General features: G+C 41.1%; 1 protein-coding gene across 3 annotated transcripts in view; it reads right to left on the reverse strand.

Moving 5' to 3' along the window:
* The window catches only part of TXLNG (taxilin gamma), a 52653-nt gene extending 40358 nt beyond the window's left edge, over positions 1-12295 (reverse strand). Inside the window, exon 1 of one of the 3 annotated variants that reach the window (XM_014548027.1) lies at positions 11422-12295. In XM_014548027.1, coding sequence (XP_014403513.1) covers positions 11422-11481 — 60 coding nt within the window. In that variant the 5' untranslated portion in view covers positions 11482-12295. The remainder of the gene's footprint in view (positions 1-11421) is intronic. The other 2 variants (XM_014548024.1, XM_005876620.2) reach the window with 2 other exon arrangements.
* Between the last annotated feature and the right edge of the window lie 22 nt (positions 12296-12317).

Consider the following 12317-nt stretch of genomic DNA (forward strand, 5'->3'; position numbering starts at 1 on the left):
TTTTATTGATTTTTTACAGAGAGGAAGGGAGAGAGATAGAGAGTTAGAAACATCGATGAGAGAGAAACATCGATCAGCTGCCTCCTGCACATCTCCTACTGGGGATGTGCCTGCAACCCAGGTACATGCCCTTGACCGGAATCGAACCCGGGACCCTTCAGTCCGCAGGCCGACGCTCTATCCACTGAGCCAAACCGGTTTTGGCTAGGGTGGGCTTTTAAAAAAAAAAAATCTTTTTTTTTAGAGAGGAAGGGAGAGGGAGGGAGAGATAGAAACATCAATGATGAGAGAATCATTGATCGGCTGCCTCCTGCATCCCACCTTACTGGTGTTCGAACCTACAACCCAGGCATGCGCCCTTGACCGGGATCGAATGTTGGACCCTTCAGTCCACAGGACCACGCTCTATCCACTGAGCCAAACCTGGTAGGCCAACAGTAGCCTGTTTTACTGTGTTAGAACAAAGGAATGAAATAAAAATAAAGGGTTTTTATTTTTAACAGATAAAATGATATATTACTGTGCACTAGCATGTAATTATATTCTGGTGTTTTTTAAGAAAATAAATTCTTAATATCTCAAAATATAAAGCCCCAAAGGTGAGATCTTACTTTTATTTTAGGCATTTGATACTTTTTTGAGACTTCCTAATTATATAGCGCTATCTTCAAAAACAGACCACACAGAGCCATATATGGGAATTTACTATATTAAAAATGGTGTCGTCCAACCAGTCTGGTTCAGTGGTTGGGTGTCGGCTCATGAACCAGGAGGTCACGTTTCAATTCCCTGTCAGGGCACATGCCCTGGTTGCAGGCTCGATCCCCAGTATAGGGAGTGCAGGAGGCAGCCAATCAATGATTTTCTCTGTATGATTCCACTTACATGAAATACCTAAAGTAGTGAAATTCATAGAGAGAAAAAATAGAATGGTGGTTGCCAGGGGCTGGGGCAGGGCAAATGGAGTAGTTGCAGTTTGGGAAGTTGAAAAAGTTCTGGAGTGTGCTGATGGTTGCACAACACTGTTAATGTACTTAATGCCACTCAACTGTATGCCTAAAAATGGTTAAAATGGTAAATTTTATGGTATGTATTTTACCACACATAATAAAAGAATAATGATGAAAATATTTTGGTTTAGAATGTTCTTCAACCCTTTAGCAAATAAAGCCTACCTTTATTCTGGTCATCTGCCAGGGCTGACCAGCAGACCCTGAGCGACGAAAATATTCTGCTTGCTAGGATTACTGAATTATCCCATTAGCAAGATAAAGCAGTTGAGTCAATAATAATTGAGATGCCACACTGCTAAGAACAAGTCTTAGGAATAGGAAAAAATAAGCCTATTCTCTTCTGAAAGCATGGTCTTGGGAAAGATGAAACAAGGAAAAGAAAACCCCACTTCTGATAAAACCTGGAGGCACTGATTCTCAAGCTATGGTCTGTGAACCCTTCCAGGTGGTCTGGAAGCTCAAAAATTATGTTCATAACAGTACTGAGATGTTATCTGTCTTTTTGGTGTTGATACTTGCACTGGTGATGCAAAAGCAGAAGTAACATCGTTGGCTCCTTGGCACAAATCAAGGCAGTGGCACCAATCTAATACTAAAAGTCATGTGGAAAAAGCAAGTTTTAATTTAAAATGCCATTGAGAAAGCAATAAAAATTATCAGTTTGTATTAAATCTCAGCCCTTGCGTACACATCTTTCTAATTATGTGTCAAGACACAGAAAGTACACATAAGGCACTTCTACCACACACCAAAGAATGATGGCAATCTCAAGGAAAAGCACTAATGCAGCTTCTGAATTATGAGCCCAACTGGCAGCTTTTTGCATGGATTACCTTCTGTGTTTTGGGTTGTTTTTTTTTAAGACAAACAGTGGTTGGCCCTAGCTGGTTTGGCTCAGTGAGTAGAGCATCAGCCTGCAGACTGAAGGGTCCTGGGTTCGATTCCGGCCAAGGGCACATACCCAGGTTGTGGGCTCAATCCCCAGGGTGGGGTGTGCAGGAGGCAGCCAATCAATGGTTATCTCTCATCATTGATGTTTCTATCTCTCTCTTCCTCTCTGAAATCAATAAAAATATTTTTTTTAAAAAAAAAAGAGCCCTGACACTCAGTGGATAGAGCGTCGGCCTGCGGACTCGAGGGTCCCGGGTTCGATTCCAGTCAAGGGCATGTACCTTGGTTGCGGGCACATCCCCAGTGGGGAGTGTGCAGGAGGCAGCTGATCGATGTTTCTCTCTCATCGATGTTTCTAACTCCCTATCCCTCCCCCTTTCTCTCTGTAAAAAATCAATAAAATATATTAAAAAAAAAAAAAAAAGACAAACAGTGGTTGTTTATTCATACTTGCCCATTTGGCCCTAATTTCCTCCAAACTATATGAAGCGAGCCTGTTAGTTCAAGGCAATTGACTGATGTTGTCAATGTAAAAATTGAGTTTTCAAAAAACTAATAATAAAAATTGAGTTTTCAAACAAAATTAAAAATGTTTAAAAACTATCTGTCACCACCCTTCCCAATACTTCAAAATACTTTTCTGATGAGATCAGTGGTGATAGTAACTAATGTGATTTTGTTATTTAGAACAAAGTGTGCCAATATTTAGAAGATCAACACAATTCCATAAACTAGTATTTCCCAAATGACTACAGGATGATGTTACAAAATGGTGCATGAGAAAAAACATCCAATCAAAATGCAAAACAGACCAATAGATTTTAATATAATAATACAAAAAGTTCCATAGGGTTTCAGATCCAACTAACCTTCAAGAACTACTACTTAGAAAAAGAAAAAAAAAACTACTTGCTGAGTTACAGCGTAGTATCAAAGAATTTCCAATTACCTAAAAAGACTATTAAAAATACTCTTCCCTGTTCCAACTACATATATGTGTGAGGCCAGACTGTCTTCATGTACTTCAACTAAAATGGCATATTGCCATAAATTGAATGCAGAAGTAGATGTGAGAATTCAGCTGTCTTCTATTAAATCATTTATTAAAGAAATCTGTAAAAACTTAATGCCAGTCTTCTCACCAACTTTTATTTCAGAAAATCAGTTACTTTCAATTTTAAAAAGCCATTTCTTATGTTAATGTGTGGAAGGCAGCTCTGACATAGCCCCTAAAAGATCCCACTGATCCTCCTGGGGTTCACAGCCTTGCATAATCCCCTCCCTTGCCTATGGGCTGGACCTAATAACTGGCTTTTAAAGGAGAATTTGCCCTAACCTGTGGGTCTCACCCCTTTGGTGGTCGAACGACCCTTTCACAGGGGTCGCCTAAGACCATCCTGCATATCAGATATTTACATTAAGATTCATAACAGTAGCAACATTACAGTTATGAAGTAGCAACGAAAGTAATTTTATGGTTGGGTCACACGGGGAACTGTATTTAAAGGGCCAGAAGGTTGAGAACCACTGCTCCTAGCCTATTTGGCTCAGTCGATAGAGTGTCAGCCTACTGACTCAAGGGTCCCGGGTTCGATTCCGGCCAAGGGCACATACCTGGGTTGCAGGCTTGATCCTGAGTGTGGGGCATGCGGGAGGCAACCAATCAATAATTCTCTCTAATCATTGATGTTTCTATCTCTTTCTCCCTCTCCCTTCCTCTCGGAAATCAATAAAAATATATTTTAAAAAAAAAAGAGAGAGAGAGAATTTGACCTGTTAGAGTGGCCATTACAACAAGACAATCAATAAGTGTTGGGAGAGGTTGTGGCAGAAAGGGAACCCTCATTCACTGCTGGTGGGAATGTAGACTGGTACAACCACTATGGAAAGCAGTCTGGTGATTCTTCAAAAAATTAAGAATAGAGCTACCATACGACCCAGCAATCCCACTGCTGGGTATATACCCAAAAAACTCAAAATCATGTATTCTCAAAGATATATGCACTCCTATGTTTATTGCAGCATTGTTCACGGTGGCCAAGACATGAAAACAACCAAAGTGTGCCGCAATAGAGGACTGGATAAAGATACAGTACATATACACAATGGAATACTACTCAGCCATAAGAAAGGATGAAATACTGCCATTTGCAACAACATGGATGGACCTTGAGAACATAATTCTAAGTGAAAGAAGTCAGCCAGAAACAGCTAAGAACCATATGATTTCACTCATATGTGGGATATAAAACTGAAACTTATGACCACAAACAGCAGTGTGGTGGTTGCCAGAGGGAGGGGGTAGAGGGGGAAAAGGGTTCCTAATATAAGGTGACAGGAGAAAATCTGACTTTGGGTGGTGGGCACACAGTATAATATACCGATCTTGTAACACAGAAACCCACACCTGAAACCGCTATGTTCATGTTGACCAATGTCACCCCAATCAATTTTAAAAAATTTGGCAAAAATGAGGGATGTCACTTCTATGATTAAGTAACAAAGACTGAATCTTCCTTTCTCTCTTGTACTGACATTCTCTTGTTTGTTCTGATGAAGCCAGCAGCCATGTTGTGAGATGCCTATGGAAAAGCCCATGTGGCCAAGAATCAAGGGGCCTCCAGCCAACAGATCATGAGGAATTAAATCCTGCCAACTACTACATGAGTGAGCTAGAAAGTGGATCCTTCCCAGGGAAGCCTTCAGATCACTGCAGCCCATTAGACCCTGAAGCAGAAGACCCAACTAAGCCACACCCAGATTCCTAACCTACAGAAACTGAGGTCATAATGTTTCAAGCACTATGTTTTGGGGTGATGTGTTACACAGCAATAGATTATTGCATCAGTTTTTAAAAAATAAATAATCACTCAAATTTTGCTTTAATTTCTAATACGGAAAATATTATTAGATATAATCCACATAAACAAAAGCTTCTTGGGGTTCTCAATAATTTTTAAGTATGCAAAAGATCCTGAAACCAAAAAGTTTTAAGAACTGCTGCCCTGCCTGGCAGGCATGGCTCAGTGCTTGAGCGTCAACCTCTGAACCAGGAGGTCACAGTTCAACTCCCTCCTGGTCAGGGCACATGCCCAGGTTGTTGGCTCAATCCCCAGTGTGGGGCGTGCAGGAGGCAGTTGATCAATGTTTCTCTCTCTCTCCCTCTTCCTTTCTCTCTGAAAACAATTTAAAAAACTGCTGCCCTGGTTGCGGTGGAACAGGTATAAAGAGAGATGAGAAGACCAGCTCAGTCAAAAGTTAAGGGGTCCATAACCAAGCAGATCCATCTCTATGGAATATGCCCTGGGACCAAGTGAGAGAACAAGAGAAGAATGCCATGTCCTTCTTGCTCAATTATACCTAACAAATTGGCATCTTTCCCCCTTTTGGTTAAGTGATTAGTGTACCAACCAGTATAATTCACCTTGGGTAGTGAAGAACAATTGGTATACACCAATAATTTGTTTTCATTTAGCAAAAATTAGTACTCCTTTTACCTACCATCAATTTTTGCTCCCATTCAACAAGGAACACATTTTTATTTGCTATCCTCAAGAAATGTGTTAAGCCCTGGCTGGTGTGGCTCAGTTGGTTGGGCATCATCCAGTGCACAGAGAGGTTGCAGTTTCCATTCCCAGTCAGGACACATGCCCAGGTTGCAGGCTTGATCCCCAGTAGGGGGCGTGCAGGAGGCAGCCGATGAATGGTTCTCTCATTGATGTTTCTCTCTCCCTCTCCCTTCCACTCACTCTAAAAAACTAAATAAAAGTAAATCATAATCAAATATAGGAATCTGTTTTTAAAAAAAGAAATGTGTTACCAGAGCACAGGCCACATGCAATATGGGTAAAAGCTGCCGTTGAATATATCACTCACTACCTCCTGTGTGGCCATGGGGAGATCAACCTCTCAGTTTCCTTATCTCTAAACTAGGGGTATACAGTATCTACTTTCTAGAGTTGTAAGATTAGATATAATTAATATAAATTGCTAGAGTGCAGCAGAACTGTTACAGTAACATCTGAATAAGGATGCATTTGCAAACTATGCAAAATGCCTTCATTCTCACTTTTATTATGGCCAACATGTCAATCCACAAAATCCTTCAAGAAAGTGCTTCTAAGCTACTGGCACATCTTCCTTACCAAACCATTCTATTTTGACCTTTCTGAGAGTAGGGAAAGAAGAAAAACGAAAAAGTGGTGGTTTAAAAATATTACTCATGGCCCTAGCTGGTTTGGTTCAGTGGACAGAGCATCAGCCTGTGGACTGAAGGGTCCCGGGTTCGATTCCGGTAAAGGGCACATGCCTGGGTTTCGAGCTCAATCCCCAGTAGGTGGTGTGCAGAAGGCAGCGGATCAATGATTCTCTCATCATTGATGTTTCTATCTCTCTCCCTCTCCCTTCCTCTCTGAAATCAATATGAAATATATTAAATACACACACACACACTAGAGCAGTGGTTCTCGACCTTCCTAATGCCACGACCCTTTAATACAGTTCCTCATGTTGTGGTGACCCCCAACCATAAAATTATTTTCATTGCTACTTCATAACTGTAATTTTGCTACTGTTATGAATCGTAATGTAAATATCTGATATGCAGGATGTATTTTCATTGTTACAAATTGAACATAATTAAAGCATAGTGATTAATCACAAAAACAATATGTAATTATATATGTGTTTTCCGATGGTCTTAGGCGACCCCTGTGAAAGGGTCCTCACAGTCTGGGAGCCCTTGGGGGATGTCCGATTGACGGCTTAGGCCCACTCCCCACGGACATCCTTAGTGCTGCCATAGAGGTGGGAGAGGCTTCCGCTGCTGTGCTCACCAGCCATGAGCCCGGCTTCTGGCTGAGCAGCACTCCCCCTGTGGGAGCGCACTGACCACCAGGGGGCAGCTCCTGCATTGAGCATCTGCCCCCTGGTGGTCAGTGCATGTCACTGCGACCGGTTGTTCTGCTGTTCGGTCGATTTACATATTAGCCCTTTTTTATATAGGATTACTCATGGCAGACTACAAGGTGGAAAGTGGGAGATAATGGGGATCATTCTGGGGACATTTTAGAAATGTAACATAGAATGCAAATCAACACCCCGAGCAGTAAATGCTAATGATAGCACAGGAGGACAACCCTCGTCATTTTATATATCTTTTTCACTTAAGTAATACATTTAAGTAGTTATAGTACCAAGAGAATTTCAACTAGAAAATAAACTCAATCATAAAAATATACTCTCAATAGGGTGGTGAAGGCCTGGGGCAGTGTAGGGCATACAGGAGGAGAGAAGAGGTCAGTGGGGGGAAAAGGAGGACATACATAATACTTTCAACAATAGAGATGTAAACAAAAAATACACACACACTCTCTCTCTCAGGGTTCAAACCCTTAAAGGATCACCTGACCTATTTTTATGCTTCTCTGAAAATGCTTGGGAAAAAATTAAACATCGCTAATTCTCAATGCTGATGAATACTATATTAAATTCGTATACTACTTTACACATTTTAAGTACTGTCATATACTAAATAAAAGTTGCTAATAATCAGGTTAGAACCAAATAAGAAGGAAGGGGGGGGGGGGCAGGGGCAGGAAGGGGAGGAAGAGGCAAAGGGATTTCTTTGGGATATGAGGTTAAAACTTACTAGGAAAGCCCTGGCCAGTTTGGATCATGGATAGAGCGCCGGCCTGTGGACTGAAGGGTCCTGGGTTCAATTCCGGTTAAGGGCACATGCCTGGGTCGCAGGAGGCGGCTGATCCATGATTCTCTCTCATCAATGATGTTTCTATCTCTCTCCCTCTCCCTTCCTCTCTGAAATCAATAAAAAGATTTTTTAAAAAAAAAGAAAAAAACTTACTAGGAAAGCAGCAACTGTCCATGCAGTACAATGCATCAGTTACACTATCAATTACATCATACATACCACCTCTAGGCCAACATCACCAACTGTGTTATTTAAGCAAATTTTTTTGTGGGTTTTTTCCCCCCTGACTGAGCCTCAAATGATTTATCTATATACCTGGGGAAATCACCTACTCTGCAGAAGTAAGGAGATATTAGAATGCAAGCACTTTTAAAGTGCCTAGCACAGTGCAGGAAAACAGTGAGGTCTTGAATTTCTTCCCTTTGAAACACAACTCTCCGAAAGTGTAAAATCTGAACAGCATATCTATTGAAAAGAAATGTGTTATAATGGATCCTTCCTTAAACAATCACATGCACCCTCTGTGTTATGGCATCTGGATTTGATTCATGCATCCCTAAATGAAACTTCTCCAGTCAAAATCAATATAAATGACACACAGAATAACATATAAAACACCTTCAAGTCACATGATAAGTAAATGTGGCATATTCTGGTCTAAAACTATGGTAATACAGGACTGTGCTGTAGCTGGTCTGTTCTCATTACTGCTTTGCCTATTAGATTCACGTGAAAATGAAATTTACCACAGCTGGATGACAAAATTAGACAACAATGTTGTAAATAGAAGATCACTTTGAATCTTATTATTTCCTCTCCTGCCAGAAGAGTGGAAATTCATCACGACCACAACTAGGAAGAAAAACATGATAATAAAATGGTTGCTTCCTACCCCTCCCATACTCTTGCCCCACCCTGAACTGATTTCTCCTCATTGAATCTATCACAGAGAGAGTCTGGGAAGGAAGAATACAAAGGTTGGAAGATGAGAAATGAGTAACAGCAAGAGAAATCAATCTTTCATATGTTCTCCCTTTCAAACCAAGTAAAATTCTGGCTCTGTGCTGAATGCATCACATCAACTCTTATTCTTCACAACAATCCTATGTGGTAGGTACTGGCATCACCCCCTCTTCACAGATGATGCAACTAAGGCTTGGAAAGATTGAGAAACTTGCCCAAGGTTACACAGCTAGTAAGTGGCAGAGAGCCAAGAGTCCTGACTCCAAAATCCATACTATTTACCCACCACTACACTACTTATTACTGTAGTATAGATGAAAGGGTATTTATTGGGTTCCAGACTCAGCTTCACCCCTGAGGCAAATCACTTAACCTTGCTGAGCAGTTTGTCATCTGCAAATGAGACAATGACAAATGCCCAGCCTTCTCTAAAGCATCAAAGTGATGCTGAAAGAGTTAACGTGTGTGCAAATATGCCGTAAAAACTATAGGGCACTATGTAAAAGATTTTGTTAATTTGAGCCTCAGTTCCATATTATCTTTATCCTTCCAAGTGGTTTACTGATCGAAAAGTAAGTTTAACAGTAGTTAAAAATCATTTTTAACATTCCCAAGCAAAAATCTAGTTAAAAAAAAAAAATCAACCTCAGACATTCTGGAAAGGCCAAACTATAGAGACAGTAGAAATATTAGTGGTTGCCAGTGATTTGGGAGAAGGGAGGGGGACAAATAGAGGACAATGAAACTATTCTGTATGATACTGTAATGGTGGATACATGTGTCAAAACTCAGAATGTACACCACCAATTAATGCTCAATTTTTCTGTAAACCTAAAACTGCTAAAAAATAATTAAGTCTATTAATTTTTTAAGAATTCATCCTTATAAAAAAATTCTGCCCTACCTTGTTTGGCTCAGTGAATAGAGCTTCAGCCTACGGACGGGGCGGGTCCCAGGTTCTACTCTGGTCAAGGGCACATGCCCAGGTTGTGGGCTCGATGTCCAGTGGGCAGTGTGCTGGAGGCAGCCGATAGATGATTCCCTCTCATCACTAATGTTTCTATCTCTCTCTCGCTCTCCCTTCCTCTCTGAAATCAATACAAATATATGGGGGGAAAAATTCTACATAAGGATTTAGGAAGTAATATGAATGAGCTTGGTGTTCTAAAACATGCCTGAAATACTTAACAATGTACATCCCATCTTTTCAGACCAATGTTGTCCAGTAGAACTTGAAATGTACTATAATTTTAACTTTAGAAGAAAATAGTTACTGCAAGAGTCATTCATCAAATGGATGTAGTTTTGAAACAATGCCACAATTAACCTAAAAGATCAAGAGTCACTACATAGATGGTTAAAACACCAGGAACCAATAAAGCACATCTCCAATTCTTTCTCACTTTAAGTCTCATAATGTAACCAAAGCAGGTCACTTTTCTTTTTTTGTTTATTAGAATCTTTTTTATTCAGAGAAAAAAAAATTTTTTTTTCCAACCACACACAGGAAGGGTATGGGTAGGGGGAGGTGTCTTCCATCCATCCCTGGCCCCCAGCCCATGTGGTTTTGACAGCAATAAGGGGTATAGGGTAATGGCCCAAAAAATTAAAATGGTATATATGGGTCACTTTTCTTTTAATTCCTTCACAATTTTCAAAACAACCCAATTAGTTAAATATCACTTCTGCTTCCTGAAAAATAGGGCAGAGGTCAAGTTAGAATTACAAATATTTTTCAAGTCAGTGACACAAAGAAAATAAAAAATTAAGGGTCATAAGGAATTAACTTAAAAGTGACTTTTGAAGACATAAGATAGTCACTGATTTTTTTAAATAAAAATTCAAAAACTAATATTTAACCATGTATTTCAATTTCATTTTATAGTCAATTGGAAATAAAAAGGAAAAAAAGATGCACAGAAAAGCATGAGTAGCCCTAGCTGGTTTGGCTCAGTGGATAGAGCGTTGGCCTGTAGACTAAAGGGTCCCAAGTTCAATTCCGATGAAGGGCACATGCCCGGGTTGCGGGCTCGATTCCCCAGTAGGAGGCATACAGGAGGCAGCTGATCAATGATTCTCTCTCATCATTGATGTTTCTAGCTCTTTCTCCCTCTCTCTTCCTGTCTGAAGTCAATAAAAATATTAAAAAAAAGAAAAGCATGAACAGAGAAGGTACATGAAATAAGTAAACAAAAATGAGACAGTACAGAACACAAATGACTACTCATACCCAGCTGTTAACCCGAGGGCTGCCTCAAAGAGTCATTACCTCTTATCCTGGTGGTTTAAAATGCTAGTTGATTAAACCTCAGTTCCTAATCCAGACTTTCTGTCCTTACCCCAGTGGCATAAAAGGGAACTTATGTCCTCAATTGCAGTGGCTTTTTATCAGAGTCCTCCCCTGGGAGACCTATGAAATCAAACACGGAGATTGGCTCTCTACCCTCAGGGAAAAAGTGAAGTGTCCAAAGTGACAGTGTTCAATCCCTAGAGTACATTCAGTTCACAGCTTCTTTTTCAGTCCTGCAAGTACTGGATCTTTCTTTTAGAGTACAAAGAAAGGGAGAGAAAGAGAGGTAATTGAGAAGTAGTAAAACTCTCATGCAGAGACGTGAAAATACCTGACTTTAGAAAAAGGTCTCCAAAAGCTAATTGACACACCAAACCTTTTTTCTCCTTCTTCAAGTTCATGAATCACACTAGAAAAACATTATTTCATAATTTCACACAGGAGGGGTTTTTAAGAATACTCAAATGTATCATTAAGTTACAGCTAACTCTTGAACAACACGGTTTTGAACTGTGCAGGTCCACTTATACACGGATTTTTTTTTCAATAAATACCTGTACTGTTTTCCATCCCGGGTTGGGAGTCCATGGCTGCGGAGGGCCGACTGTATGCATTGATCTTCGCCATTTTATATAGGGGACTTGAGCATCCGCAGGATTTTGGTATCTGCGGGGTCCTGGAATCAAGCCCCCTCGGTACCGAGGGACAACTGTGTAGTTAAGTGTTGGGGTAGTCAAAAGTTATGCAGGGGAGGGTGCCCCTAACCCCACCCCCACATTGTTTAAGGGTCAACTGTAGTATTAAAGAGTCCTGAGTGACCAAGCCGGACTTCCAATGTTTCAAGATGTTTTTCACTGCAAGAAAATAGAGAGGGGGTTTCCACCTTTCCAGCCCCTCTCCCTGCAGTTCTCCATTCCTGGGCCCTGAAAGCCCTGTTTGCCATTCGTTGTGCAATCATTTTCAAACTCCACCCACTGACTCCAGAACAAGTGGAATTCTCCCACTCTGAAGGTCTCAATTTTCCTGTATCCAGGGAGACATTGAAAACTCCTTGACGTGAGTTAAGTAAGGCAAGGGGAACGGTCCAGCCTGTCTCCCAGATTAAGAGACCAAAGGACAGGGGCCAGAAGGCGCTCAAGTTTACGTTCACCAAAAAAGAAAATACATGTTAAAAAGAAAGAAAAGAAAGAGGGCAAAAGAAAAAAAATAGCAAGGGGAGGGGGGGGCTGGATTAGGAAGACCAGCTATCACGCAATGCTGCTCCCAACTCTGCGGGACCCAGGTTCTCCATGCCTCCCTATCGCCGGGCCCACGTGCACCCAGAGACGATCCCGGAGCCTGGGTCCCGAGCCCCACCACTGTACCCTCAACGCACGCCCGCGTAGTGTCGGGGAGCGCAGAGGGGCGGGGAATGGGGGCGCAGCGCAGACCCGGCTCCCGCGCGGTTATC

Source organism: Myotis brandtii, unplaced genomic scaffold (genome assembly GCF_000412655.1).
Source record: "Myotis brandtii unplaced genomic scaffold, ASM41265v1 scaffold490, whole genome shotgun sequence".
NCBI lineage: Eukaryota > Metazoa > Chordata > Mammalia > Chiroptera > Vespertilionidae > Myotis > Myotis brandtii.